Below are 27,665 nucleotides of genomic sequence, written 5' to 3' on the forward strand. Positions count from 1 at the left end.
TAAGCCAGATGTTTTACCCGGCTGTAACTTTTTATAGCGTTCAGATCCAATGGAGATGCTCAGCTAACAATCAGGCGACATGGTTGGCATTAACCAAAGTGTCTTATTAAAAGTTGAGTCTCTTTGATCATGAAATAAGCCTCGACCCGTACGTGAAATATCTGCTCCTTAATTAGACTGAAAATTTCTTTCCTGACACAAAAGGTCACACGGTAATGAGCGAATTAGCAGTATTTGATTTTATGGACATGCAGAAATTATGCTCCCGTCACAGCCACGCTGCAGATTTGTGTTTAGTTTTTTTTTGGATGCTGCTGCGTTATCTTTGACATGCAACAAGACTGACGCACAGCTGCTCATTATTCCAGTGCGAAAGTGAAAGGGCACTAGTACCAGCTCTGATACTGGGATCAGCGGATATGGCAGCTGTTCAAAGATCTCAGCCAGACTTGTCAATGCACTGGAGTTCACACCAGGGCGCCTGGTGAATAAGATAAAAGAGCAACCTGAACTGTTTGGGGTCAGTCAGATAGAAGAATGATCCATGGAAGCTGATTTCGAAGAGTTCACATTAAATAACTGGACGAACGCTGTAAAAAATAAAATAAAGATAAATATTTTTTTTTTTTACAGATTTTCTACTTGTCACCTGATAGTTTGTAGTATCCGCATTGGGATAATCGGAGTGTTTCTGGAAATTAAAGCAGAAACGCAGCTGGAGTTCACGTGATTTCAAGTCAAACCAATTGGAGACATGTTTTTTACAGTGTTTGGTATGACTACTCAACTCATCCCATGACCACAAGAAAAACAGTAACAGTATTGACAACAATACATTGGTCATATTTGCTAGAGCATTTTATAACAGTGTCAAGTATGAGAAGAAAAATAGTCAAGTGACGCTGATAAAAAAGAAAGTCTCAATGGCGTTATTGTGATCCCAGATGTAAAAACAATTAAACAGATTTTTTTTTTTTTTTCTTAATGGTAAAACTCAACACCTTCCTCTCTAGCGATGTATGTGGAGTTTGTGTCATGTATTGCAGCAAAAGCCAGACAACGAGTGAAGCAGATGAAGATTCAGTCACGTTTTACCTCAAAGTGACTGAAGCTCCATGTGCTCGTGTTTATAGATTCCGAAAGCTGCTCAGCAACAAATACAGTTCCAGCCAGAAAAGCAGAGATATGGGCAATACCGCTGTGCAACACATTCAGTTATGGATAAATAAATAAATAAACAAATAAAAAAAAAGATACACAGAGGCCTAGGAGATGAATGCACAATCACATCAGACTGTTCCACTCTTTGTAGATTGAAACTTTTAGCTAGATTTCATTCAGCCGCTGCATCGATCCATTAAAGTCACAGCAGGTGTGTGTTCTTTTGTACCAGCTGCCAAAGATAAGTTACTGATTTTTACACTACTGACTGGGCTGAGAGTGGATGTGGAACAGGCGTCACATCTCAATCCCAAACATCAACACAGCAGCTGTTTCCTAGCCTTTTTTTTTTTTTTTTTTTTTTCTTTTTTGTTATAATAAATAAGCCACTGCTGCCTTCTAGTGCGTAAAGTGTTTGAATTTTAAGTATACAGTTAAAGGGGCTATATGGAGTATTTGTACTTTCAGATATTAGAAAAATTGGCTAAAATTATCACTAGAGTATTTATAAGAATAAATAGCTCTGATGTTCTGCCAGTGTAATAAACTGTAGAGATATGAGCTAAACAGATGGGGATGTATGTGACCACTAGAGGGAGTATTGAGTCACTGGAAAACTAACACCATAGAGCATTTAAACAGTGTATAGAGCAGTGTTTTTCACGTGGGGTCACCTGGAATTCAAATGGGGTCGCCTGAAGTTTCTAGCAATTGATTCAAAAAAAAAAAAATGTAATGATTCAATATGTTATTATAATTAAAACACCGCACACTTTTCCTTATAAAAATTTTAAAAAGGTGCACTATATACATTATATAGCCTAAATGTTGTCTAAAATTAATGTTTATTTGCAACATAGTATAACAAACTATTACATGATTGAAAACAAATTAATTTTAGCAAAAAAAAAAAAAAAGTCTCCGTTTTGAATTTCTGGGCTCGCCATTAATATGTGATGTTAAAATGGGGCCACAAGCCAAAAAAAGGTTGGGAACCACTGGTAGAGAGTGACCAGATAGGATGAGAACCATTAAGAAACAACTTTTACAGTCAAAGACAGTGACCAAGTGATATTGAACACAGCTCTAAATGAAAAGACTAGAGTCCATACATGTCAGCGTTTTTTTCTACATGGGTGGGTTTGATTCTGAGGCTTATGAGGGTATACAGTCGCGGAAAAAATTATTAGACCATCAAGTCATCAAAAACAATAGGCATGTTGTCATGTTAGTCACACTAACGCCTGTGTGTATCATGTGACTAAAACAGACGCCACCTTATTCTTACTAGGTGGAAGGAACCTACCCCACCTTCTGTTGGACATTGGGTCAGAGAAGTGATCTCCAATCTTAAACTCAAAAAAATCTGATATACATTACGTGGATCTGAACAGAAGTTTCATAAAGTGTGGAAATCTTTCTTAATATTTTTTGACAATCCTACGACGCATGTACAAGGCCCTTAACAAGTTAAGATGTATGTGCGTATGTAACACTCTGATATGTAATCTTATTTATATCTACAGTGCCATTTTGTATATTCACATAGATCTGGTGACAGCAAGGGGTTTGGGGTTCAGTGGGTTTTGTTTGATTTTTTTCTTTTTTTCTTTTCTTTATTTATGTGTGTGAACACCTGTGTGTATTCTGTATTTTGAAATTTAATAAACATATCTAAACAGGAGAAAAAAAAACATGGAATGCCTAAAAGCACTGTTTTTGTCAGTACAATGCCATAGATATTGATGTAAGAACTGAAGTGATTTTGGTTATTATCAAGAAAACATGGAAAATGGATAGATATCAGCTCTGAAATTAAACTCTTATGAGCTATTTTTGTTGTTATTATTATGTCTAAAAAAAAAAAAGTATGTTTCGTTGTACCAGGCATTAAAATGAACAAGAAATTGAAGAAAACAAGGGTGGTCTAATAACGTTTTCTGCGACTGTAAAGTTATTACGTGACGTTATTGTCTTTGCTAAGTTGCTAAGTTTGTTGAAACTGAGACAGTTCTGACCTTGTTCGGATGAGTCCAAACAGATCTTTAGTGCAGATATTGACAACACAACCTGGACAGAAAACAGAGATTTGTGGTTTTACTGTGGCTGTTTTCTGTCTAAAACAGAGCTACGCTAACAGAGCTATCATGTAAACTGTCAGCTGTGTGTGAAGATTGTCAGACAATGTCAAAATTAGGGATGTAACGATTACTGGCATAACGATAAACTGCGGTAAAATTGCAGGCGGCTAGTATTACCGTTTAAATTGTAATTATCATGATAACCATGTTTGATTACTGCACTTTTAGGGGAGAAAACGCCTATGTAAAGTTCTGCTTTTATGTCAAATATTTGAGTATAGTTTTAATTTATTACAATTTTAATTTTATATACCCAATATTTGGAACCAGTATTCAGTACTTTGAAAAGGTTCGTTAAGCATCTGTGTGCTATTTATGCAATCAATTATATACATTTTTCAAATCGGATTTTAGATATTTTTTGTGTTGTTTGTCCTTTTGTGTTGATATAGTAGGTTAAAGTGAAAAAAATTACAGACAGTTGATATAAATGAAGTTGTGCTGAAAAAAAAAAATCCCAAACATGGGTATAGTAAACATTTGTTTATATAGTATATAAAGGCAAAATTAAAGGACTGAAAAACGGACAAAATAGACTCAGACCACTAAGGATTAATATTTGAATGTTTCTGCCAAGAGAAAGTACATTGTGCCAATTATTTTATTTGGTTGTTTTTTTGTTTTTTTTTTTTCAAAATACAATTTGGTTAAATTATTTCAGTGTGTATTACTACTTTTTGAACATTCTGAGCACAGTTTCAACAATACCGCGATAACAATGATAACCGTGATAATTTTGGTCACAATAACCGCGATATGAAATTTTCATATCGTTACATCCCTAGTCAAAATAATCAGCTATGAGTTATAGTTTGAAAAAGAAAACTCGATGATACTATAATAAAGATGTGTAAACGATGAGCTTTATACTTGATTCAGTTGAGAGTTTGGAATATTAATACTACATATAACCCCTTTAACTATTGCACCTACTTGCCGGTGGACTCTGACTACTGTCATTCACCAAAATTAAAATGGAACAGATGTAGCCGTCTATATTTGTGTGTATTTCTTCAGTCCATTGTTGTATAATAACACGTTTGGAATGAAGCCCAATCCAGCAACACAGAAAAGTTACATGGATGTCCAACTGTATCAGCAAATAATGTGCATATATATGAATGTGCACAGGCTTTTTCTCTTTTTTTACGTCTTTTTTTTTTTTTTGCTTTGGAATGTTCATGGATTTGTATTCGTATGTGTGGCACCAGAATGCAGCATTAACTGAAATCCTGAGAAACATAAGTTGGCAACGTCGGACGCAAAGGCAACATAGCGGGACAGATTCATGCTTTCAGTGTGAGTGCGCGTTCGTGTTAAAGAGTCTGGGGGCGATTATGGGTATTAATGTCACTCTAGTCTAAAATAAGCTGTTATAATTGTTGCTTTACTGCTGTGACTAAACATGCAAGAGCACATAAGTGTGTTATTCGTGTAAGACATCATGGGCACGAAGTAGTTCTCTTGGCACACCTGAAGCAGCTGAGGACACACTTTTGACACAATCTGAGATAATAAAACAGCGTAAAAAAAAAAAAAAAAAAAAAAAAAATCATCACGTATGAGTGAAATAAAACTGTAAAATCAATTATTAAATGAGAATTTTTACATCTTGCAAAGACATTTATATTCTTAAAAATCACCTTAACAGCCTGGAATAATAAAAGACTGCAGATGACAAATAAGTGATAAATTACAGACAGGAGTCTTGCCATTTTTGCTGTTAAAACTGTAAAGCAGTCCGATGTTGATTGGAGCTCTAATTTCTGGTTTTGGTAACGACACCGTATGCACAAAAATGCATACAGAGCACGTATTTTCCAAAGCTTATTACAACTAAACAAAAATAACAGAAGTGATTAGACGATCAACATGATCTTAAATTAAACGAACATATAAGTGGATTCAGTGCTTTTTTTTATGCTTCTTTTCGTTAAAGGACGTCAATGGAGACAATTTTCGCCACAAGTCAAGAGACTGAGATGATTTATAGCTGTAAAAATAATTGTCTTTGTATCTCACATTTTCACTCCTTTGCTTTTCTGTGGCTCTGAACAAAACACCTCCCCGTCTTCTTTTCCAGTCCTCTCGGTGGCGTAGAAACACATGTCCTTGTCGCGGTTTTGTTTTCCGTGTCAGTGTTCAGTGTCCATCGTTTCGTCCTCTAGTTTCCTTGTGCCGAGTTCAGATTCCCCCGAAGCTACCGAAGGTCAATGAACGAGAATCAGTGTATGTGAATGTGTGCCGATGTGTGTGAGAGCATATATGTGAGTCCCGTCCGCCGAACCAGGTCATCACTCCTGCTCTACTTTTTCTTTGCACAAATTTTGTTTCTAGAGCGTTCCCCCCTGTCTCTGCTGAATCCAGGTTGACTGTTTTTTGTTTTTTTTTTTGTTTTTTTTTTTTTGTTACTATACGTGTACCCATCTATCATTCATCAGGCGTGCGAAGCGGGTTGTTTTTCCCCCCCTTCTGTCAACGCCACATGTGACGGATTTCTTCAGAACTCCATTGGTTTCGTGTGCTTTTTGAGTCAGAAGGATGCAGGTAGAGAACGAGGGAGACCCTTCCATCAGTGCAAAGTGGCTGAAGTGACCTTTGGAGGGTTGGGAATACTCTAAACTATTCTAACTGCTTCTTGCTACAGTAGCAGATTATGTGCTTTGTAATGTATGTATATGCCTCGAATGACTGCTGAAGTGTGTTATGTTTCTCACCTATCGAGTTAATCCCTGCTGGTTTGAAAACACTTCTTGTCCACGCTCTGTGTCTGAAATTTATGTTCATGAATCTTTTCTTTTTGGCACGGCAGTCATGTTTGCTACATTACATTGCTATTAGTAAAATACCTGAACGATACCTGTTGTAAGGTTACATGCATCTCTATGCCAGCTAAGGTTTATATTTTTACACCGAGGCAATGTTTCAGAGAGCATTGTTGCTTATTTGCAGGTGACTTAAAGAAGAGGAGGTAGCAGTGTGGCACGCTTTGGCCAATCTTGATCTATTGCAGGCTTGTGTTTTACTGATCATCACCATCATTATTATTGATTATTGGTTTTTGCACTGAAGGGTTTATTATTTACACAGTCATCAGGAGTTTTACTGTCTACACTAAACACAAAGCAATTAAAAAGTCCGATTTTGGGTGAGCTGAGGTTGACAGCTGTAATTTGTACTCCCATGCAGTCCAATATTCTGGACATAAGTGAGACAAAGAGATGAATAACCATGCCTCAACTCTTTCTCTGATATATACGTATTGATACTGAAAGAATGCCTTTTGGATATTTTGATTTTTTTTTCTTTTTCTTTAGTGCGTAGGGCTATTTTTGGGTACAAAAACTGTATTCTACTGCACAACTACACAGGCATAAAAAGTGAAAATTATCTTACTGTATGTGATGATCACACCCTGTGTTAGCAACCTCTGCCTGAAAACTCAACACCGATTTCCTCCACTGATCATAGAAACGGACTTAAATACATATGCGTGTGTGTGTATGGTTTATAAATAGGGATGAACGGATACCAATACCAGCATTGGGTGTCAGGCTCGATACTCAGCATGTGTACTTGTACTCATACTTGTAAATGTATAACCACACCGATACCACTTACGGCAGCGTGACATTCGCAATTAAGTGAAGCAGGAGGAGTAATGTTAGCAGTGAGGAGATTTCTCAAAATAAATGACGATGACAAAAGTAACGTTAAAGACACAGACGGATACGGACGCAAAATTCTGTCCGTCCTCTGTGTACATTCCATCCATTTTCCAGGTGCTCACGGATGCGTACCCAGATGGAGAATACCACCGGGAACCGTGGAGGTAGAGGATCTGTTCAAAGAGCGACTGTGTGAGTTAGAGAAAAACTACTGACAGATTTATCACAACTACCCTCATCAATATCAACATTAGTATCCACATTAGTGTTACATCCGTCGTCTCCATGTTTATTATTACTGACTTTCTTCTTCTCAAAAAACTTTACTTTTCTTCATGGTATTTGGCCAGTATGGTTATTTAAGAGTGACGCCCTCTGGTAGATTGATTGAGAAACGCTCATTCCAACACATTAAATGTCAATAGCAGCACTTTGTTCCAGTCAGACTAATGACAACGACAATAAAGCACATTTTCAAAAATAACTTAGAACTGTAACGGTATTATTAAGTACTCATATCGGTACTTGGTATCAGCAAGTACTCAAATGTAAGTACTTGTACTTGTACTCGGTCTGGAAAAAAGTGGTATCGGTGCATCCCTATTTATAAAGATACAATCCTAGGGATGTTCAAAGTGGCGTGACCGTAATGAAATGTAATCCTGTAGCACAATAATGTATCATATAACCAGCGCTCTAAAAGGAGGAGAAAGGGAGGAGCGAAGGAACGAAGGAGAAGTGACAACATGATGAAAAAAAAAAAAAAAAACACAGAAGAGGGGAAGATAATGATGGATGCACTTGATCTATTTTAGTACAGCACTCTCAGGATACATGTCAGAGATGCACAAAATGTGTTCTATGACAAGACTGAGTGTACAGTATTGGCTGCGACTCCACTATGAGCTAAAAACTAGCGTCAGCATGTTAACACAGAATGATTACACTAAACAGAATATTAACCAAACCTGACCTGGGGATGCGACTAAAAGGAAAACATGCGTATACACAGTTTTAAGCCAATTCATGAGACAATTGTTGGCAAATACTTGCGCTAAATAAATTAATAATCCTTCATCTAAGGCTAAAAATGCCTCATGTGTTGCTCAGAATTAGCCTTAGGCACTTGATAGCAGTTAGCATATTTTCATGGGAGGAACAGAAAGAAGAAGGAGAAAGGAGCGAAGAAAATGTAATAACCTGGAGGGAGAATGGCAGGTAGGAACGCTAAAAAAATAAGTGTGTGTGTGTGTGTGTTTCATCAGCTCCATTTCAGTAATGGATCGAGAGCAGCGGGGAAGCTAACGGTGAAGCAAGCAGTAAGATACCGTCAGGAGACTAAGGGGGGGGTAATCAATGTTTCCTCTCATTTCACTGGCTTTTCCTTTTGATGGTTTAGCGTTGGATGCTGTGCTGTAAGTCGTACAACAAATCTTAAAAGACGTGAGAAAGAGCTCATTTGTTGTCAACATTGCCCTCGTTGGATTCTTCTGGCACACTGTGAAAATTCGTTTGATGTTTGGTTGGTTTTAGGTCAGAGAGCTGCTACTCACAGGGTGTCTGGGCTCGGTGATAAATCCTGATTTTTTCCACCTCCTCTTGAGTCTGTTTGATAAAAATGCTCTGTATTTTTTTAATTCGCATGTATTCCACTTTAAATGGAAAATAAGATTTGGGATAATCTGGTCACTATTCTGTCCGTCTGCTTTGTCTCTTTTCCCTGCTACATCACTGAGGCACACCAATACTATGTTCTTACTGTTGCACATTTAATGTTGAAATCCTTTGTGTGTATCCTTGTTTTGTCTTTTCTTTTTTTTTCTGAAATAACCAGAAATTCTTCCCTTGCTTGATATACTTCTACAAAATCCCACTGAAATCTACCCTTTTCCATGTCCATTTCTATAAAATACCCGCTAACACTGCTCTCCAAGCTGCTATCTTTAAACTAGTTTCTCCTCCTTCCTGTGCTCTTGCATAGATTAATCTGGAAATAGACATTCCTACATTTTTTAACCGTTCTGCTTGTCATTCTTCCCATCTGTCACTCTCATCCCACAATGCATTCTGTTCACATCTTCAATCTCAGACATCTTCAGCAAAGTCTGCAATTGCCAAGATTTTACTGCTGCCTCTCATTGCCAGATTGTGTCCTATCTTCACTATTTCGTTCCTTCTCAGCCCTCGTCTACCTGTGATCCATTTATTCTGCCATTCAGAGTGTGCACCGCATCTTAACCGTCCAAACATTTGCGTTCTTCTCTTCTTACAGTCTTTTCTTTTCTTACTTTATCATACTTGTCTGTGGTTTACATTACTATCAACCGACTCATCCCTTCAACCGCACTCCTTTTCATTCTTCTTCCTTCTTTTCCCTCACACACACACACTGATCCGCTCTTGTTTCCGTTCGTTTATCTCCCTCGGCCTCTGCCCGTACCTTCTTGCGCTAACTGTGTTTGTTTCCTCACATGTCATCTCCAGCATGGCAGCTCTCCTCTCCGTGGATAATAAGAACAGGGAAGAAGAATGCGTCCTGGTAGGAAGGAGGCCGATCCCTGTCGCCCTCCCTCCCTTCCACCGCCCCTCCACTCTCTTGCTCTGCTTCCTCATCACATTCTCTTCCTCCTCTTCCCCTCTCTTCTCTCCTCCTCACCACCTCCTCTTGTTCTTCCTCCTCATCGTCATCGTCTCCCTCTCCTTCTAGCACTCCTCTGGTCTCTTCGTTATCCTGTCTCGCTCCTAACCCTAGGAATCCTCCGCTGCTGCCCCCTCCTCCCCCTCCTCCTCCACTACCTCCTCCATCTTCCCTGCTTCCTCCCAGACCTCCCCCCATACTTCGGGAGTGGAACAGGCTGTTCTGACGCCCACTTCCGAGCCTCCCTAATGAGAACCCGCTCCGACTCAGCACCAGCCTCCCTCCGATGCCCCCGCTCCCTTGCCCTGCCGCCCTAATCCCTGCCACGGTAGCGTTCAGGAGGGCTGTCGTACCCATCGGGGCTCTTAGCCGGGATGGAAGACTGGAACTCGACGTGGTCCTCCGGCACCGAGGGCAGCTCTGGAGTAGATATGCCGAGTTGAACACCACAGGCAGAGCTAACGGGGGTGGGTTGGTGCTCTGAATTGGGGTGGTACCTGGCCCAGAGACGGGTGTGGTGGTAGTGGGGTTTGTCCCCCCACTTGTGTCCAAGTCCATGAGGAGGGCTTCGGAGTAGCTCGGGACCATTTGTTGGTTACAACGAATGTGCCATTCCAATTCTGTCATGTCCACTGTGTTGACCCGGGAGATGGCTCTATAGCTTGTCCCATTTAGACCCATTCCAATCCCAATTCCTCCTGGGTGGATTCCATTCTCAGTCCCGCCATCAGTCCCGTCTCTTCCACCTCCGCCCGGCCCTCCTCCTCCACCGCCGCCTCCCCCGCCTCCAGAATCCTCATCCTCTCCGAACAGCTTCTCCACGTGGTAGTGGACGTACGCTGTGCGATATTCAGACACGACCCGCAGCGGCCATGACAGGAGGAACGCTGAGGCCAGCCAGAACACCCTGTGTCTGGAAAACCACGGCTGATGAGCAGGATCAGGGAATGCCAAGATGTGTTCACGGAAGTCCACGTTTTTCAAGTGCATTCCTTCCCGGGCTTCCATGTAGTCATCAAGACCCTCATTCTCACCGAAGAAGCGTGCTCGCTTGGTAGGGCAGAAAATGAGATGCAGAGAATTAAAGAAAAGCAGAGAATTTAAGATGTGTTAAGACCATATTAAAAAAAAATCTAACAAGAGGGATTCTCCATGTTACAAAGGAATTAGACAACCAGAACTGCTTGCAAAGTAAATTAAATTATTTGCTCATGTTCCTCTCAGGCAGGATCTCAATTTCAATTTGCCCACATTAGATTAAAGTAATGTTAATAGAAACCATTTTTTGTTGAGGGAAGATGCCATGTGACACAACAGTTGGTATGATTATGTTGTTTAGTTATAAGATCATCAATCTTTTTTCAGCAAAAACACATTTACGAATGAGACTGAAATGTATTTAACGTCATTCAAATGACATTAACTTCATAACAATTTTCAAGACCCACCAAAATCATATTGAAAGAGATTATAGGGTCTAAAATTCAGATTACTGGATTCTAGATTATTTAAGAATACAGAAACCCTGTTAACCATAATTTAGCCCCCTTGTGTTTTCATCGATTCAAATTAAAGCATTTGTTCTTACCAACTTCAATTTAACTGAATATTTTAAAAACAATAAATACTAATAATATGTATATTTCCGTTACTTTCATAACAACATAAAACATTAAATGCATTGTTTTGTGTGAGAGCTTACCTGAGTGAGGTAGGCAGCTTCAGCACGTGCACTGGAGAAGCTGAACAAGCACAACAATACGTTAAAACCCATTTGACTACTAGTAAATAATTAACAATGTTTATGTAAAAATAGCTTAAGACCTAGTCAGAGCTCTTTGTGTAGTAGTGCACTGCCTTGGTTAAACTGACAAAGAAAAATGTGCACATTGCACAAGTCCTACACACATGTAGTTTCTTTCATTTCCATATTCTGATGTGTTACTGTACAATGTCTGACCTGAAACACTTTGTGAAGCGCAGGCGAACAGCGGGATGCAGCTGAAGATCCAGCAGCTCCTTTGAAACATCTTTGACACCATAACGGGCGTAGTCGAACTCCGAACTGGAGGCGTGAGTGTTCACTCGCTCATGGTATACCTGTGGAAAAGATGGGCATGGATAGAGAGGGATGGGGATGAGGATGATGAATCTGGTAATTGTGAATGTTTATATTTGTGTTTCAGAGTCAAAAAGAATTGTTACAGAATAGAATTATATTTTCTTTACACAGCCGTTTACCCAAAGCACGGCGATATTTCACCACAGGAGAAAAAGAGATTGCAATATTTTTAGAAAATTAAAACTTGTAGAAATTCCTATTAAAAAAGTGAAGTTATGAGTAAGTCTTTGTTTCTGTTGAATCCTGTTCCTCTCACCTGTGTGGTTGTATATGCATCTCCGTTGCGGTACCGTGTCACCTGTCTGGTCCTCCTCACATAGTGATAACTGATGGCCTTCCACCAAATGCAGGGTGTGGCCTGTTGCAATCGCTGCACACGCTCATACACTTCCTGTAACAAAGAATGAATCAGAATCACAACACTTTATTAATCCCAGAGGGAAATTATTGTGTGTTACAGCTGCTCCATCCAAGTATAATAAAAAAGTAGCAGGAGATAAATTACCAATACAACAAAAATTAAAAAAAAAAACATATGCAAAGCTCTAAATATACATAGATATATGTAGCTCTGAATATATCAAATATACATATTAAACAGTCTATTAAGCCACAGTTAGAACAGCAGTTTGTACGATATGCACTAGACAATATAATAATTAAAGAAATATACATAAATAAGTGTGAAAAAATATTGTGTTATTAAAAATAATGTGGTAATAAATAATAATGTGGTAATAAATTATAAAAGAGTCACTAACAGTACTTGAAAATACATTTTAGGCACATAATGAGAAACATGTTTTACCCTAGTTTTAAGAGCTGCAGTGAAGACACAGATTTTTTACACTATAGAATTAGGACAATCCAACAATAATAAGTCTGCCTCGGGTGCCCTGGTGTCCCATCAAGTAGCTATCTCCTCTGTAGCTATCCAAATAAAGTGGAAAAAACATTTAAAAAAAAACAACAACAACAACAACAACAACACATGGGCATTTCTTCAAAAATGCAATTTGTGCAAAAAAAACCCCCAAAAAAACCCAAAACATTTCTAATGAAGACAGACCCTGATAAAGTATGGGGCTAAATATTTATTTGGAAACCTTAATGATGTATGTTACAAATATTAACATAAACAATATTTACTGGAGTTAGAGTTGTCTTAAAATACACGACATCCCATTGGGGATAGTGAATTAAAACAAATTACTTTTTGTTGGTTGTAAACAGTGAAGATGAAGAGAAAGCGCTTGGAATTTCTGATAATGGACCGAGCCGACACTGAATACACACAAGCAAATGACTGAGGCCCTTGGGTCAGTTCATTTCCATACTGTGCAATTTTCTTCTCCCTCACACATGAAAATGGAAGTGAAACATTGCTCTTCTCATAAAATGCAAATTGACTGCATGAAATAAGAAGAGGGTTGTTATCTTCTATCTTTGCCAACAACAACCTTCAGTGTAAATGTTGATCTTTATTCATGCAACCCTTTCTGTTTAAGCATCTTTGTGAAGCTCCTAACCCACAATTTAGTTCTGCTCAAGGATTATTATTATTATTATCATTATTATTATCATTATTATTATTATTATTATTATTACTACTACTACTAGTGTGTTGACCCATGGTTCTAGATCCTTTGATACAGTTCATTCATTTACTTTCTTGGTAAATTCCACTGGCATTTTCAGTTGATTACCTCTCAGCTGGCATGTATGTTTCTGCACATGAAATTTGACACTATCACACCGTGACCCTATTGTTTATCTGTTGCTAGGTAACCCACTTTAATGATGATTCCAGACTGATCTCATGAAATTGCATTGCATGTCACGCCAGTTCCTATGGCATTTGGCATGCTATATGTACGCATTTTCATCCTTTTGCGTGTTATTCAATGCCATTTGAGAATGGCATGCAAAAGAAATGAGCATAAAAATCTAAAAAAAAAAAAAAAAAAAACTACTGTAACTAAGAGAAAAATATATATTTACAGAAATGTGCAATATCTGGGTAATTGTGCAAACTGGTAAACGGTATATGACGTGCAAAACTGCCTGAGGTAAATATGATGTTAAACATGCAAGACTTTTCAGAGATGAACAGGTGGTATATGTATAAGGTGCAAAATAGTCAGTATGATTATTGTAGACTCCTGTCAGCTGTTAAAGAGTCTGATGGCAGAGGAAAAGAAAGAGTTCAATTATTATTTCTACCTGGAATTCAGCATGAGCCAACATGGCTGTTTTGGAAAAGCAGTGCCAGCACTCCACCAGGTACACCACATACAGCATGGCTAGGAAAGCCAGGGGGATGTAGACGTAGCCGCTGGAACACGGACTCTCCAAGTGCAGGATGTCATTGTAGTACGCTGCTGAGGTGGCGTCGTCATCAGCACCGAGAGGTATGGAGGAGGAGCCGAGGACAGGGACGCGGCAGAGTGCACACCAGGCCAGTGTTGCAAAGCAGCCGTACATGAGGAGGGTCAGGAGGAGGCACTTCCAGTGAGACTCGCGACACAGGGAGGAGGCCAGGGACTGCTGAACCGGCCGCTGCTGTGAAAGGGAGAGGAGAGGTCAGGGCTGATTTACTGATGTCAGGGAGCACGACACAGCATGTGAAAACTGCTCAAGTGTATCATTTCTTCATGACACCACTATGACAGACTGACTGTCATGTGGGCTGTAGCGATTCTGTGCAATACAGCGGCATACAATGTGTGATGATGAGAAAAATATATATCATTTCGTATTGTTGAGTCACAAGGCACCATCTTTGAAGCATATATTCAGATATTTGGGTGTGTTAAGTTTTGACCACACTGGTACAGGAAATAAATGAGTATGAAAGGAACACAAGCAAATGTGGATGACAGTGGATGTAAAGGATTCTGAACAGGAAATGTTTTTTGATCAAGGTCTTTTTTATTTTCAATGTATGACAAGAAACATACAACTTGAACATGAAACTGTTGTATCCAGTTCCTATCCAACTGCCCTCCCACCCACCTCAAGTACTGGACCTTCATTAAATTTATATACATTCATGAATAGGAAATGTTTGTATGGATGGACCAAATAAAAGAAGAATTTGAGTGATTTCCTACTAGTCAGGAAATCTTAACACATGACAGACAGACAGACATTACACAAATATTACCGACAGACAGATAGACAGATAGATGTGTGTCCTTGCTAAAACACAAAACTGTGAAAATAATTGTTTTTTACTGATACAACCAAACATTAAATAAATGTTTTCCTTCAAATTGCACAAAAAGTAGTGCCATGATGCTGGAGGGGAATTGTGATGAATGTACATGTTGTGTTTGCTTAAAAATGCCCATATGGGGATGTGTTCCCTGTTCATTCGTTCATCCATCTTGCTAATAAGAGGCAGATGCGTGGTACAATCTGGACATGTTGGCAGTTCATCACAGGTTTGACATAAACAGATGAACATCCAGTCACTCTCACATTCACATCTATGAGTGTTTTAGAATGACCAGTTAACCTACTGAGGTGCATGTCGTTGGATAGTGGGAGGAAGCCAGAGTACCAGGAGAGAACCAAAGCAGGAGGGCTGCACGATTTTGGCCAAAAATAAAATCCCAATTTTTTCCTTTAAAAACTCGAATTTCGTTTTCAATTTTTGGGTAAAACTACAAAAGACAACAGAAGTTATTTCAATCATTTTGTTAGCTGGCATGTTGTTTTTGTGTGCAGCTCGCAATGCACACTGCTCCCACTCTGGTGTGTGATGATGTTTGAGGTGCTGAAATAAGTTGGATGTGCTGTTGTCTTTGACAGAAACTGCCTTCAGGCAGAGTTGGTTTGGTCTTCATTGGAAACTTCGAAGCTGTACCAATTCCACACAACTGGTTTGATCTTGTTATTTTTAGCTACAAACTTCTCACTCCTTAGAAAACGTCATTTGTGTGCTGGTGTGTGGAGACCAAAGACTGTGGAGACTGCTCTCACAGTTAGGAGGAGGAGCCTACGGTAGCCCGGAGACATGAGAGAGATGAAATTCGATTGGACGATTACCCTTTTGTAAACATTGTCCTAAATAAATAATTCAATTCCAAATTAAAATCAATTAATCGTGCAGCCCTACAAAGCAGACAAAGGGAGAACATGCAAACTTTGGGTGTGTTCTTTATTCCATGGCAGTAAGATATACAGTAACACACTGAATCGAAACCCTTGTATCATGATACATATCATATGGCCAGATTCCTGTTAACACCCAGCCCTGGTCTATGTCCTTCATCTGCAGTCCACTGTTTAGATTTTTCACTCTGATTTAATAGGATTTTATTCAGCCATGACCTTGTAGCTTATTGTATCCCATCCTAAGATTAAAAAACTGAAAACCATTCATTTCATAGTGAGCTTTTTCAATCTAAAACTGAAGCTGGTCTGTGAAAGTCTTAAAAAAAAAAAAAGTTTATGCTTTGATAAATAATAGAGCAATACCTCAGAATGTTAAATTTTAATCATGTCTAGCACATTAAAAAATGAGTGTAGATGTGATGAAGATGAAAAATATTTGTACAGGAAACAGAATAAATGATATGTACCTTGTAACACCCCTGGTGAGTTTTTAATAATCGTAATTTTTCTGTTTGGTAAACTGTTATGTTCCAGATCAAGCGGTGTAAGATGAGGTCCTGACCAAAGGAATGCATTACTACGCCCAGTGCCCATCATCAGCCCATCACGAGATAAGTGCTGCATATTAGACACACACACATACAGTTTAGACCTCTCTAAGTGCACACTTCAACACAGCCTCACTTGCACTCTGAAGACATCATATTACAATGCACTCAAAGATACAGTACACACACACACACACACACACACACACACACACACGCATTAGATACACAGACAGTCTAATGTGCCCCTCTTCTCTCTCTTACCGTCCCTCTCTATCCACGCTCAAACAGACATACACGTTCTCAGCATTGTAATGCAGCCAGAGGAGTGTATGTGAATAATTTAGTTGAGAACGATGCTTCTAGACTGTTCTCCAGCCTGACTTGACTCCACTCCAGCACCAGCAGCGTATCACTGCTGCTGCAATTTGAGTGTGTGTGAATGAGGGAAGGAAAGGCAGAGAGGAGACAGAAGGCTGGTGCCAAAAGGCTGAAGTCTGGGCGTTACATATGTGCATGCATGTCCTAAAAACACGAAAACAGACAGGGATGCGGAGCGAAACTCGACGATATGTTTCCATTCGCTGAGGGGTGTTTATATGTAGGACCAAAAAGAACAAGAAAGCAGATGACAGAAAAAGATGGGATGACACGAGTGTCCTCTCAGCCTGTCCTGTCAGCACATCACTCTATTCACAAGCCCCTCTCCCTCTCTTATCCCCTCCGTCTCCTTCACTCTCTCCCTCTCTCTGTCCAGCACAATGCAGCCATAATTTTCTATCCCCTAGCACATTTAGCTGGCTCCAACACACACTCTCATTCTTTTTTTTTTTTTCTCCACTACTGCACATGAAGGGCAAGTGATAAAGGCAGTGTGAAGGGCACCTACAATCCACCAGTCTATCATCGCCTAAAAAAGACAACCAGCTGCACACAGACAGATCTAAACAGTCGGATATCTTCAAGGCAGACTTAAAGTTATCTATGAAGGCAATTCAGTGTAATATTTCTGCCATTTCACTGGCTTCTTCCTCTCCTTATGTAATCATTTTTCTTCCCTGAATCTTCCCTCCCACCTCTCCAGTCCCAACCTCAGCTCTCTATACCCCGTCTCCTCTCTAAGTCTCTAAGTGGATTGATTGGGCTAAAAGTGTAGAGACAGAGCGATTGAAAGAGGAACAGAAGAGACTAAGAGCGTGAGAGACAGAAGAATGGTCATGAACTTTTCATGAATGCAAGGAGGCAAAATTAGAGAAGGTGGGGTGAGACTAAAGAGGTGGTAGCAGTGACAGACTGCACCTCTCCAGGGAACTCCGTCGTTTTCGTCACCCTCCCTCTCCATCTCGCTGTCTCTCATGTCCTTCTCCTCTCACTTTCTGCAGATAAATGTTGCTAAAATGGGAATGCTCTAGCAGTAAAACAGAAAAACAAAAAACAAAACACCGCGCAGAAGCAAGTCAGAAATAAGACCAGCCCCCACCAGAGACTCATCTGCCTATAAATAAGTCATTACTGATGAACTCTGCTGTTTTACCGGTTGTGTCATTACCCTGCCAGCCAACAAAGCAGGGTATTGTTTCCGTTCCTGTCTCTACGTGACTCACAAACATATGCAAGGATCTTTTTAAAAAAAAAAAAAAAAAACATGGTTGGCATATTGACTGAATGTAGGAATGGTGTGCGCAAACTGCGGGGCGTGCTTCATTTGGTCTGACTTGTACTGCTTGAGCTTTACCTATTTACTTGAAATTTGTTTGGAGGCAACAGATCAAAGCTAAAAATCAGTCACAGAAGTTAAGATACTTAGTTGAGACTGGTCTGACACCTCACATCAACACCCACCACCACTCCTGCAAGATTACCTGAAGAAAACTAATGTGAAGGCAGAAGAAACATCTGCCACACTGGTATACATCTTAGCATTAAGTAAAATGCATAACTAGGGGTGTAACGGCACAAAAAAATGTTGGTTCGGAACATTTTCAATACTTTTCAGTACAGTGAAGTAGACCGATTTCATTTAAAAAAACTGATCTTCACAAAACAATGCCGGCACGCCACTCTTGCTTTGTCGACTTATCTCTCTTCATTGACATAACTGACAGAAAATCCGAAATGCTCCCAAACCGGACACCTTAGAGAAGATGGAGGGTCTTCCGACTATGGCTTTGTAGCTGTGACGCTGCTCTGAGTTGCCATACTGGTTCAACGTTCAGCATGTGTATGGTGCGTGTACCGCTTAGACGTCTATCTAGTATATTAAATATTGCACATGGGTTCAGCTTGCGGCCACCCTGCTCTTACTGTGCGCGTTCTGCTTCAAGGTTAATGCAAAAACTTAAGGTGAGTGTTTGCCTTCTTCACATAGGCTACATGTATTCGTTCGGTACACCTTCGTATCGTACTGAAAGCCCCAAACAAAAATGGTTCAGCACCGACGAGTGCACTGTTACACCCCTCTTAAGGACTATACTCATTATAAATTATGCTGTCTCTGTTATCACATAATTGTCTTATTGTAATTATTTTAGTTAACTGCACTTATTTTGATCATCTTCATTTATTTGTATACAAACAACTTAATGAAACCAAAAGAAATGTCATATTTCATCATTATTTACACATTGTTTTGCACCATTTGATATTTGCCTGTCATCTTGTACCTCTTCATAACAAGACTTCTATTGGTACCTGTCACTATCAATACTCTATGTGTATATTCAGTAATAGACTTTATACATGAAGTCATTTATGTCAAAACTGTCCTGTGCGGTTTCTGCTTGAAATGCTTCAAAAACAAATGAAAATGCAATTTCATTAAAGTGTCCCAGTGGTAAATGACAATAAATGGCTCCTCTTCTTCATTAGACATACTGTTAAGCTTAAACTAACAGACTGTTTATGATTAGTGGGTGGAGGAACCAAGATTTCATCCACTGTTTTTGAACATCTGTTTTAAAGCCAGTAGTTTGTGGTTTGGCTGTTACCATGTTGTCTGTGGAGTCAGAAGTCACTGTGGTCATTTCTCAATCTCAAAAGGACCATTCGAGGACTCATTATCAGGAAACTACGTCATCAGTTCTCTATAGAGCTCTTCAAATGACCAGGATCCTTCCAAACACTGAGACCTTCCTCTGGAAAATTTTCAAGGATGCATCTGTGGATGGCTGGTGCTGTTGAACTACCCATATCTGTTGAGGTCTTTTAAAAATGTAGTTACATGAAAAAGATTCTACCAGAACTGCGAAATAAATTTTCAATTAAGAATAAAAAGTTGTATATTTCACCAGTGCAAAATGCGTTTACATGTAATAATCGAGTGATGTTATTAGATAAGTCAATACAGGTTTATTTATATTATATAAAAAAAAAACTTTAGTGTGATTAGTAGTTTAGTGTGATTCTAAGCAAATGGAAGATCCAGAGGGAAATAAACTCCAAACAAACAAAAGACATACTGAGAGAAGAAAGAAAAGAACAGATAAAATTATAACAGAGTAATATGATTTATAATATTTATAACACCATAGTTTTATTTGTTATAAATTTATTGTAATAATAAAGAATTAGTAAGAGAAGGACCAATACTCCTGAATTTCCAAATAGTAAATTATACAGTGAAAGAAGATTTAACATAGAGCTAAATTAAAGACATGAGAAGTCAAAGGTTTGTTTTGGTTTTATTTTTTATTTAAAAATATCTACTTTTGGGATAAAATTAAATAAATAGTTCAGCAGAAGGCATTAATACTGCTTCACCTTTATTATTGCTTATGTAAATGTATTTATTATTAGTTTTCTCTTAAATCCTATTGTCATGTCAGTCAGTTTGTTACTGATTCCTGATTTGAGGATGGGACTTTTTCTGCTTTTGGGTCCACTCATAAGGCCATTGATCAGAAGGAAGGACTATGCTCTGGTCTATGAAGGAAGTGACAACCAAGGAAGGATTCTTTAGAGTGACAAATGGCCCATATTTGGATAAAAGGGGGCAGAGCTGTGGAAGTGCAAGAGGTCATAGATGGGCTGATATTAAATGCTAGCTTACTGATTCAGGTCAACTTTACCAAGCATTGCATAACAAAACAATACTACAGTCCTGTTAGTGTAACCTATTAACTACAACTACAGTCAAGCTGTCCTTCTGGGGGAAAAATACGTGTTAAATAAAGAAATTCTAAAAGTCCAGTCTGAGAGGCAATTGCACTGTCAAATAGTCATGTATATAAAAGCCCAACACAGCAGACGAAGCAATAAATGACTGACTAAATATTTTTAAAAAGAGGTTCAATGTAGCTCCCTTTGCCCTAAACTACAATAGTGGCATAAAATGAACAGAAAAAGGCAGAATAATCAGAATTATTTGTATTTGAAATAATACTCGGCTAAAATATCATAATTGCAACATACTGACTAGGGTCAATGTTACTTTTATACAGAATTCAATTTGTTTACTATACATTATAAAGTAGAGCATATCTGTTTTCCTTCCTGTATGAACTTTTATTATATATATGGCAAATGTGTTTTAACTTATCCTTAGAGTCTCAGAGATAACAACTAAATATTTGCCATATTCCAAATAAACACAAAATAAACTTTGGAAAGGGTCACATATTACTTGATATTTGACTAGATTCCTTATGAATGTATACTGCCAACTCCCTAAAATAAGAAACACATCATCAACACATTTGACTGTTTAGTTTTATATCCTAATTGTACATAAACATCTTCATACCCTTTTACATTTGTTCACAACAAGAGGAAAAGTGTTTTACAAAGCCCTCCCTGTATAAAGGTGTCTGGCAGAAATGTGTTTTTCTCCCTCTCCCTCTGTGACTTACTGATTCAGCTGGCTAGGTGTGACTGGAGCAGCTATAATTAGCAATCCTAGCATGTGGGTGGCAAATGAAGTGAGGAAGTGAGGGAAGGAAAATGTGCTGTGGATACCCGCAGTACACTGTTAAAAAATGATGTGTCATTTCAAGATGATTGTGGGTGTCATTTAGGATGTCAGGTATCTATTACCGATGCTGCAACAATGAATAATCATTAGCAATTCATGTGTGAAGCGTCTCACCAAACACTCACTTGACTAAAAAGATGTTTCCGCTACTACACATAATTTGTTTTACAGTGAGTTTAATGGAGACTAATTATCAACTGTCCAAGCACACATTTCAGCTGTTAATATATGTAGCAAATATACATACTGAACAAGGCACAGGAAATAGGAGCTAACAGCCTGATTGTAAAGGCACCACCCAAAAGCCACGTGGGCCAGAGAGGGAATGAGTAAGATATGAGTGCAAATGTTTGTGTGTGAGAGGAAGAGGTAAGGAGAGAGTAACAGGAGGATGAACCTAAGTAGTCCATGACAGGAAGGAAACCAGGAGGTAAGAAGGAGAGATAGAGGAAAGGAGGCAGAGACAGATGCAGACTAAATTCATTGCATTACGTTGCACTGTCTGCACTGCAGGCACAGAGTGATAGAATTAAGTCAAAGATCACTTCATATGTTTACCTCGATTTATTATGTGCCACACCTTCAAATAACAACCATGTCGAGTGCTAAATTCTGCCAGTAAATTTCAGTTTTATTAGTCTCATGTTGATAAGGATAGATTTGTTTATCATAAAAAAGCAGATGAACAATTATGAAGTAAAACTAGAGGGTAAATTTTATATATTTTCCACTTTGCCAGCTAAAGACAAAGTTACTTTCAAGATATTTAAAGCTGAAGATTAGTCAATCTCCATAGTTTTGACTAGAACTCCATAAATAATCAGAATAAGTAGATGATAATTAGATTCATGTTTCATAATTTGGGGATTTGCTGTTGTTCACATTTTTCAACATTATTAGGTTTCAGATTGTTAGTTTGACAAGCAGTTTGAAAATGTCATGTGTAACACAGTGAAACAGGAATACTAATGTTATCTTCTTTGCAAACAAATCAAAAATTATACTAACAATGTATTTATGGAATTAGATGAGAAGGTATTAAGTAGCAAAGATCATATGCAAGCACCCAAGGCTGCCCCATCTGTCGTACTAGTGTGACGCCAGCATCCCGTAGGGTGCAGCACCCACTGAAGTCTTGCAGCTGGACACACATTCATGCAGCCAACACTGTACATCAGTTTTTTGGTCGATATTGCATCCACGCAAACAAGATGGTGTAAGTGGGTTAAATGGCATCTGGTCACTTGGTGTTTGGTACTAACTTTCATCTTTGCTGGGCAGACACTTCCTCATAATCTGACAGCTCTGTTGTCCCTCTAAAGATAGAGGCCAGATCATGTTAAGTGCAACTACAGTATGGATGCTGACAGAGAGTCTAGCATGCCCACTTCCTTAGTTATCTGTGGTTATTTTTGCCTGCCAACTGACTTATGTAATGTTTTTGAAACAGTCTAAGGTCCAGTCTGTATTCTGCCTTTTTCATAAGAGAAGAAATGTGTTATGAAATAAATAATGCAGAAATATTTACATGCTTAAGGTGGATGTGATGGAAATTTATGACATGGAAAGGCTGACCTTCTCATTAAGACTCACTACTGACAAATGGGATGTTTATGTTAATCAAAGCAATCCTTGAACCTGTATAATCTTATACTTATGTATGCTTATTTTGACTTTTTTTGCTTCATTTATCCTGAATCTGTCTATATTTTACTTGTCTAAAGGTTGAATCTAGATGCTCTAACTGTTGTGGTCTGTTTTTATTTAGTTATTTGTTTGCTCTGTATACTGTAAAATGTGTGTATTTAAAAAAAAAAAAAAAAAAAAAAAAAGGTGGATGTGATGCCGAGGCAGCAGGATGGTGTATCAAAATGTGTTTTAACCAGTTTAAAGCATCTACAAAACTGTGTCATTTCCCTGTGATCTTGTACCAGAATTCAATTATTACGGTTCAGGAACAGAAAAACTTGAGATGTGTACATGTGGAGCAGCGACATTATTTTTCAGCTATAAGAGTTGCCAAACATACAAAAAAAAAAAAAAAAAAAATCTGGATGATGACATTCAGACATTTCCTGCAAAACACAGATGAAAATGAACATTATACTGGGGAGGGCTTGCCATGTGTGTGTAGTTTAAGCTGAGAGGGGTGTGTGTGGCGTAACTGTGATGTCACCCTCCAGTGCATTTTAGTGGAGTCAGCTTGAACATGAACACACTCTAACAGATTATAAACAGGCAACACACACATGCCATTAATTACTTCATGTCTTAAGAGGCATGTAAGCATCTCCTGACCTGTGTTTACCTCCTCCAGCCTCATCCTCATCCTCATTTCTATAAAAGCCAAGGTCCTGCTGGTGTCCTTGCTTTTCTGGAAGGACTAAACGTTAAGGGGAAAACGTGACTTTGCTACCGTCCACAACCCCAAACACTGTTTTGACAGTAGCAGGAGGACAGTTTGCAGGATTTGATAATGGATGTAGGAAGGACCAGCAATGACATGAAAACACAAGGTGGTTCATGCGCACAACTTTAACATGGGGTTCCTAAGATTTGTCATCTCCCATATAAGCTGCACTCTGGCGGTGCCAAATGGAACCACTGTACCAAAAAAAAAAAAAAAAAAAAAAAAAAATAGTCCGAAAATGTCCTTCCTTACCTGCTCTCGTCCTGACCCTTCCTCCAAAATGGGCTCTTCTGCAGTGGCCGTCTCCTCCTCCGTCTGCATTTTCCCTTGTTGCCACTCCTTCCTTCCCTCGAACCGGGCTCAGGCAGCTCCCACCCCGGTATCGTCCGAAGGTAGGGACCTCCCCGGCGGAGCAGGGAGCTCGGTCACCCCATCCGCCGCAGGTCGGTATCCAGTTTCACGATGGCGGGGCCTGCGGCAAATGAGCATCATCTACTCTGGATATTCAGCGCGAGCCGTGTCTCCTTCTAGCCTCTCGTGCTCGTCCGGTTATTTACCCGCTCGGTGGGTATCTCCGGGGCCGCTCCATTATGCTCCAAGCAAACCGAGCCTGAGTATCCGCTTAGTCGGGTCGGTCACCCTCTCTCTTCCAGCCGCCTCCTCAGCCGCCGCCGCTTCCGCCGCCTCTCGTGATGCTACGGTTGTGAGCGTGCGAATGTGCACGTCGCCCGCGTGTCCGACAGTGTAAGAAAACGGAGCGTGGCCAAATGTTTCACGAGCCGATGTTTTTTTTTTTTTTTTTAAATTTTGAAGAACGTGGAGGATTAAGACGCATACAAAGAGACTAGGAGAAAGAAAATTTCGATGACTTATTACTCAACTTTGTTTTGTAGGAATGGTGGGTGCACCTTGCGCCTCCACTGACGTCACGTACCAACATAACCGAGCACGCGCACAGGCATGACTCTACCGACATGCACGCGAGCGCACATTCACGTTTAGGGACGCATGTGCAAAATTGGACTATTAAAGAGAATAAATGCAATTACTTAAGCATTAAAAACACACTTGGATCAGTGAAAAATATCCATTGAACACTGTAATACTAGATTTATTTTTTATTTAATTTTTTTTTTTTCTAAAATAAAGTGTAGTGTAGACTCCTCAAAAGCTGGTGGTCTGATTCACATGTCCTGAAATAGACAAACAGGACATGTAAAATTCATACTCTTCCTTTCCGAATATTACAGATTTTAGTTCCTTTCATCATAAGATACTAACCTGTGTTCATGGGGGGGGGGGGGTACCAGCTCATTTTTTGGGGGGCTGACAGAGTTTCGGTACCCTGTAGCCTCTTTTGTTGTGTACGCTGCTGTTGTCCTTTACCCAAATGTCATAAAACCTCTCAGAAAGGATGGGTGAAATGAATTAAGGACCATAAAATGCATGTTTCCACTTGAAAAACTTCACTTCAGTTTTGAAATCATAATGAACCGCAGGGGGTGTCCAACTCATTTTAGTTCAGGAGCCACATATAGCCCAATATGATCTCAAGTGCGATCAGACCAGTAACGTAATAACAGAATGACCTATAAATAATGTCAACGCCAAGCTCTTCTTTATGTTTCAGAGTGAAAAAAGTAAAATTACACTCTGAAAGTATTTACATATACAAACTAAATGTGACAAATATGAACAGCCGGACGTTTAAGAAAAATAAGTGGATTTTTTTTTTTTGACAATATTATGCCTCAGCTAATCGTTTACACATGTGCATTACAACTTACAGACCACAGTGGATCTACTGTACTACTGTCTAATGTTAAAATTGCACTTATTTTTCTTAAGAAATTTCAGGTTGTTCATATTTCTTCAGGTTAACAACATTTTTGTGAAAGGATAATTTGTAAATTTTCCTTTTTTACAATAAAACAAAGAGAAATATTTGGACTTGTCATTATTTAATTTATTTAAATCGTTTATTTAAAGGTCTGCCCCTCTTGAGATTGAATTGGGCTACATGTGACCCCTGAACTAAAATGAGTTTGACACCCTTGACTGTTTTTTTGCATTTCACAAATTCATCCCACAGGCCCAATTGGACCCTTTGGTGGGCTGTATGTTTATCTAATTTCATATTCATACACCAGTATTTATTACTAAGGCTAAACACCGGTGATTATTACAAATACATGCTTCTAAAATGCCAAAGGTCAACATTTCTTTTAGTATACTTAGGATATTAGCAGTGACAGGCAGGTAGAGGATCTCGGTCTCAGTTTGGATGGTAATGTCCTGGGAAAAGGATGTTTTTGACTCCGCCCCTCCGGCTCTGACTGCACACATGGCGAACAATTGAACCTGTAGTTCAACCTGTAAACCAGCGGCTACCTGCACAGACAAAGCCAACAATATAGGTATTTGGAGTATTTCAGGTAATTAAATGAAAACATTGAACAAATAACATTAAATATATGACACTTCTTTAAAGTTATTAAAGGGGTCATATTTCGCTAAATCCACTTTTATTAGTCTTTGGTACATTTACTTGTGTATTTGTGGACCCTAATAGTTAAAAAAGTTTGAATTTGAACCCTCCAGGTGCTGCTAAGCTATCTTTATATTCATTATGGCAAAAATCGAGTGGATTTCCACAACCCGTTTTAATTCCTGCTTAATTTGTTCTGTTGTATAGCTAGTTAACCTGGAGGGGGTGGGGCATGGAGTGGCTCATGTGCATTTAAAGGGCAAGCGCTCAAAACAACCTTTCTGGTGTCATTACTAATAAACAGGGTTGAAGATGGACCTGTGGAGTTGAATTAAGGAAGAATTCAGACCCAAACATACACTGTAAGAAATGACTGTAGAATTTAAAACCAAAAAGTTGTAAAATTGCAACATAAAAAAACTGTAAGTGACAATACAATGCAAAGTTGTTTGTTTGAAAAGATTTTTGTGTTAATGATTAAATCAAATATGGCTGTAGTTTTTACAGGAAGAGTATGTGAACAAAACTAGATTTGTATGTAGAAATGATGTATTTTAGAAAATAAAACTGCAAATTGAAAAACAATGTGGTGCCGTTTAAATTGCAAGACCATAATGTTAAAATAATGGCCTATTTGCTTTTTTTTTTTTTTTTAATAAAAAAGTTTTTTAAAAAGTAAACATTTACAATTTAACATTTTAAACTTGTAAATTAATGGGCTGGTCGAGTTGGTAGAGCAGCTCGTCCAATAACCAAAGGGTTGGTGGTTCGAATCCTGGCTCCAACTGTCCATATGTCAAAGTGTCTATGGAAGACACTGAAGCCTAAATTGCTCCCAAAGCGCTTTAGGCATCATGAGGGTGTATAAACTGCGCTAAATAAGTGCAGACCATTTAAATCCAATGTTAAATATACTAGTTTAAAATATTAAATCTACATGTTACTCCATAAATATGTTTATAGTTGGATGTGTTTTTTTTTACAGTATTGTTCTGGCAACCACAGCTGCCAGTTTTTTTCCGTTAAAACGACAGGATTTTTTTTTTTTTTTTTTTTTTTTTTTTTTACAGTGTAGCATTTACAGCTTATGTAGACCACAGGGAAATGTTTTAAAATGCATAAGTCCATTAAAAAAAGAGCAAAATATCACTCCTTTACCATATATTATTAAAGACAGTCTTAGTTAACGTGGAGAAGAGCTCATTCAACAAATGGTGGAAACTTACAGGCCCAGGATTGTAGATAACGCGGAGGCCTGTAGAACAAGGAGGCTGCTTCACATGGAACCTTGTACAAGACAGATGATTGCAGGTCAACATTTTCTCCATGGAGTTGAAGGTGACCCAAAAATGCCCTAAACCTATCCACAGTACCTATTCTATTTCAGTTGTGCAGCTG

General features: G+C 38.8%; 2 protein-coding genes across 2 annotated transcripts in view; both read right to left on the minus strand.

The window, feature by feature from the left end:
• Window positions 1-8,606: 8,606 nt before the first annotated feature.
• LOC115438859 (transmembrane protein 151A) lies at window positions 8,607-24,456 on the minus strand. The gene is made up of 6 exons (XM_030162721.1): window positions 24,032-24,456; window positions 13,954-14,292; window positions 11,987-12,121; window positions 11,569-11,708; window positions 11,311-11,350; window positions 8,607-10,658 (listed from the first exon to the last, which is right to left on the minus strand). The coding sequence occupies exons 1-6, from the start codon at window positions 24,098-24,100 to the stop codon at window positions 9,438-9,440; spliced, it is 1,944 nt and encodes a 647-aa protein (XP_030018581.1). The 5' UTR covers window positions 24,101-24,456; the 3' UTR covers window positions 8,607-9,437.
• Window positions 24,457-24,714: 258 nt separating this feature from the next.
• The window catches only part of spag17 (sperm associated antigen 17), a 36,704-nt gene continuing 33,753 nt past the window's right edge, over window positions 24,715-27,665 (minus strand). The window contains exons 46-49 of the mRNA XM_030161906.1: window positions 27,494-27,554; window positions 26,023-26,170; window positions 25,061-25,197; window positions 24,715-24,972 (exon numbers count right to left, since the gene is read on the minus strand). Coding sequence (XP_030017766.1) covers window positions 25,091-25,197; window positions 26,023-26,170; window positions 27,494-27,554 — 316 coding nt within the window. The 3' untranslated portion in view covers window positions 24,715-24,972; window positions 25,061-25,090. The remainder of the gene's footprint in view (window positions 24,973-25,060; window positions 25,198-26,022; window positions 26,171-27,493; window positions 27,555-27,665) is intronic.

Source organism: Sphaeramia orbicularis, chromosome 18 (assembly GCF_902148855.1).
Source record: "Sphaeramia orbicularis chromosome 18, fSphaOr1.1, whole genome shotgun sequence".
NCBI classification, from domain to species: Eukaryota; Metazoa; Chordata; class Actinopteri; order Kurtiformes; family Apogonidae; genus Sphaeramia; species Sphaeramia orbicularis.

Bases quoted from the DNA above. Each gene is read 5' to 3' on its own strand.
- LOC115438859 (XM_030162721.1), bottom strand. From the start codon at position 24,100: ATGCAGACGGAGGAGGAGACGGCCACTGCAGAAGAGCCCATTTTGGAG. The intron at 11,351-11,568 runs GTCAGACATTGT...GTGCTTGTTCAG, and splicing joins CGCTTCACAAAGTGTTTCAG to CTTCTCCAGTGCACGTGCTG. The intron at 10,659-11,310 runs GTAAGCTCTCAC...TGCCCTACCAAG, and splicing joins AAGCTGCCTACCTCACTCAG to CGAGCACGCTTCTTCGGTGA.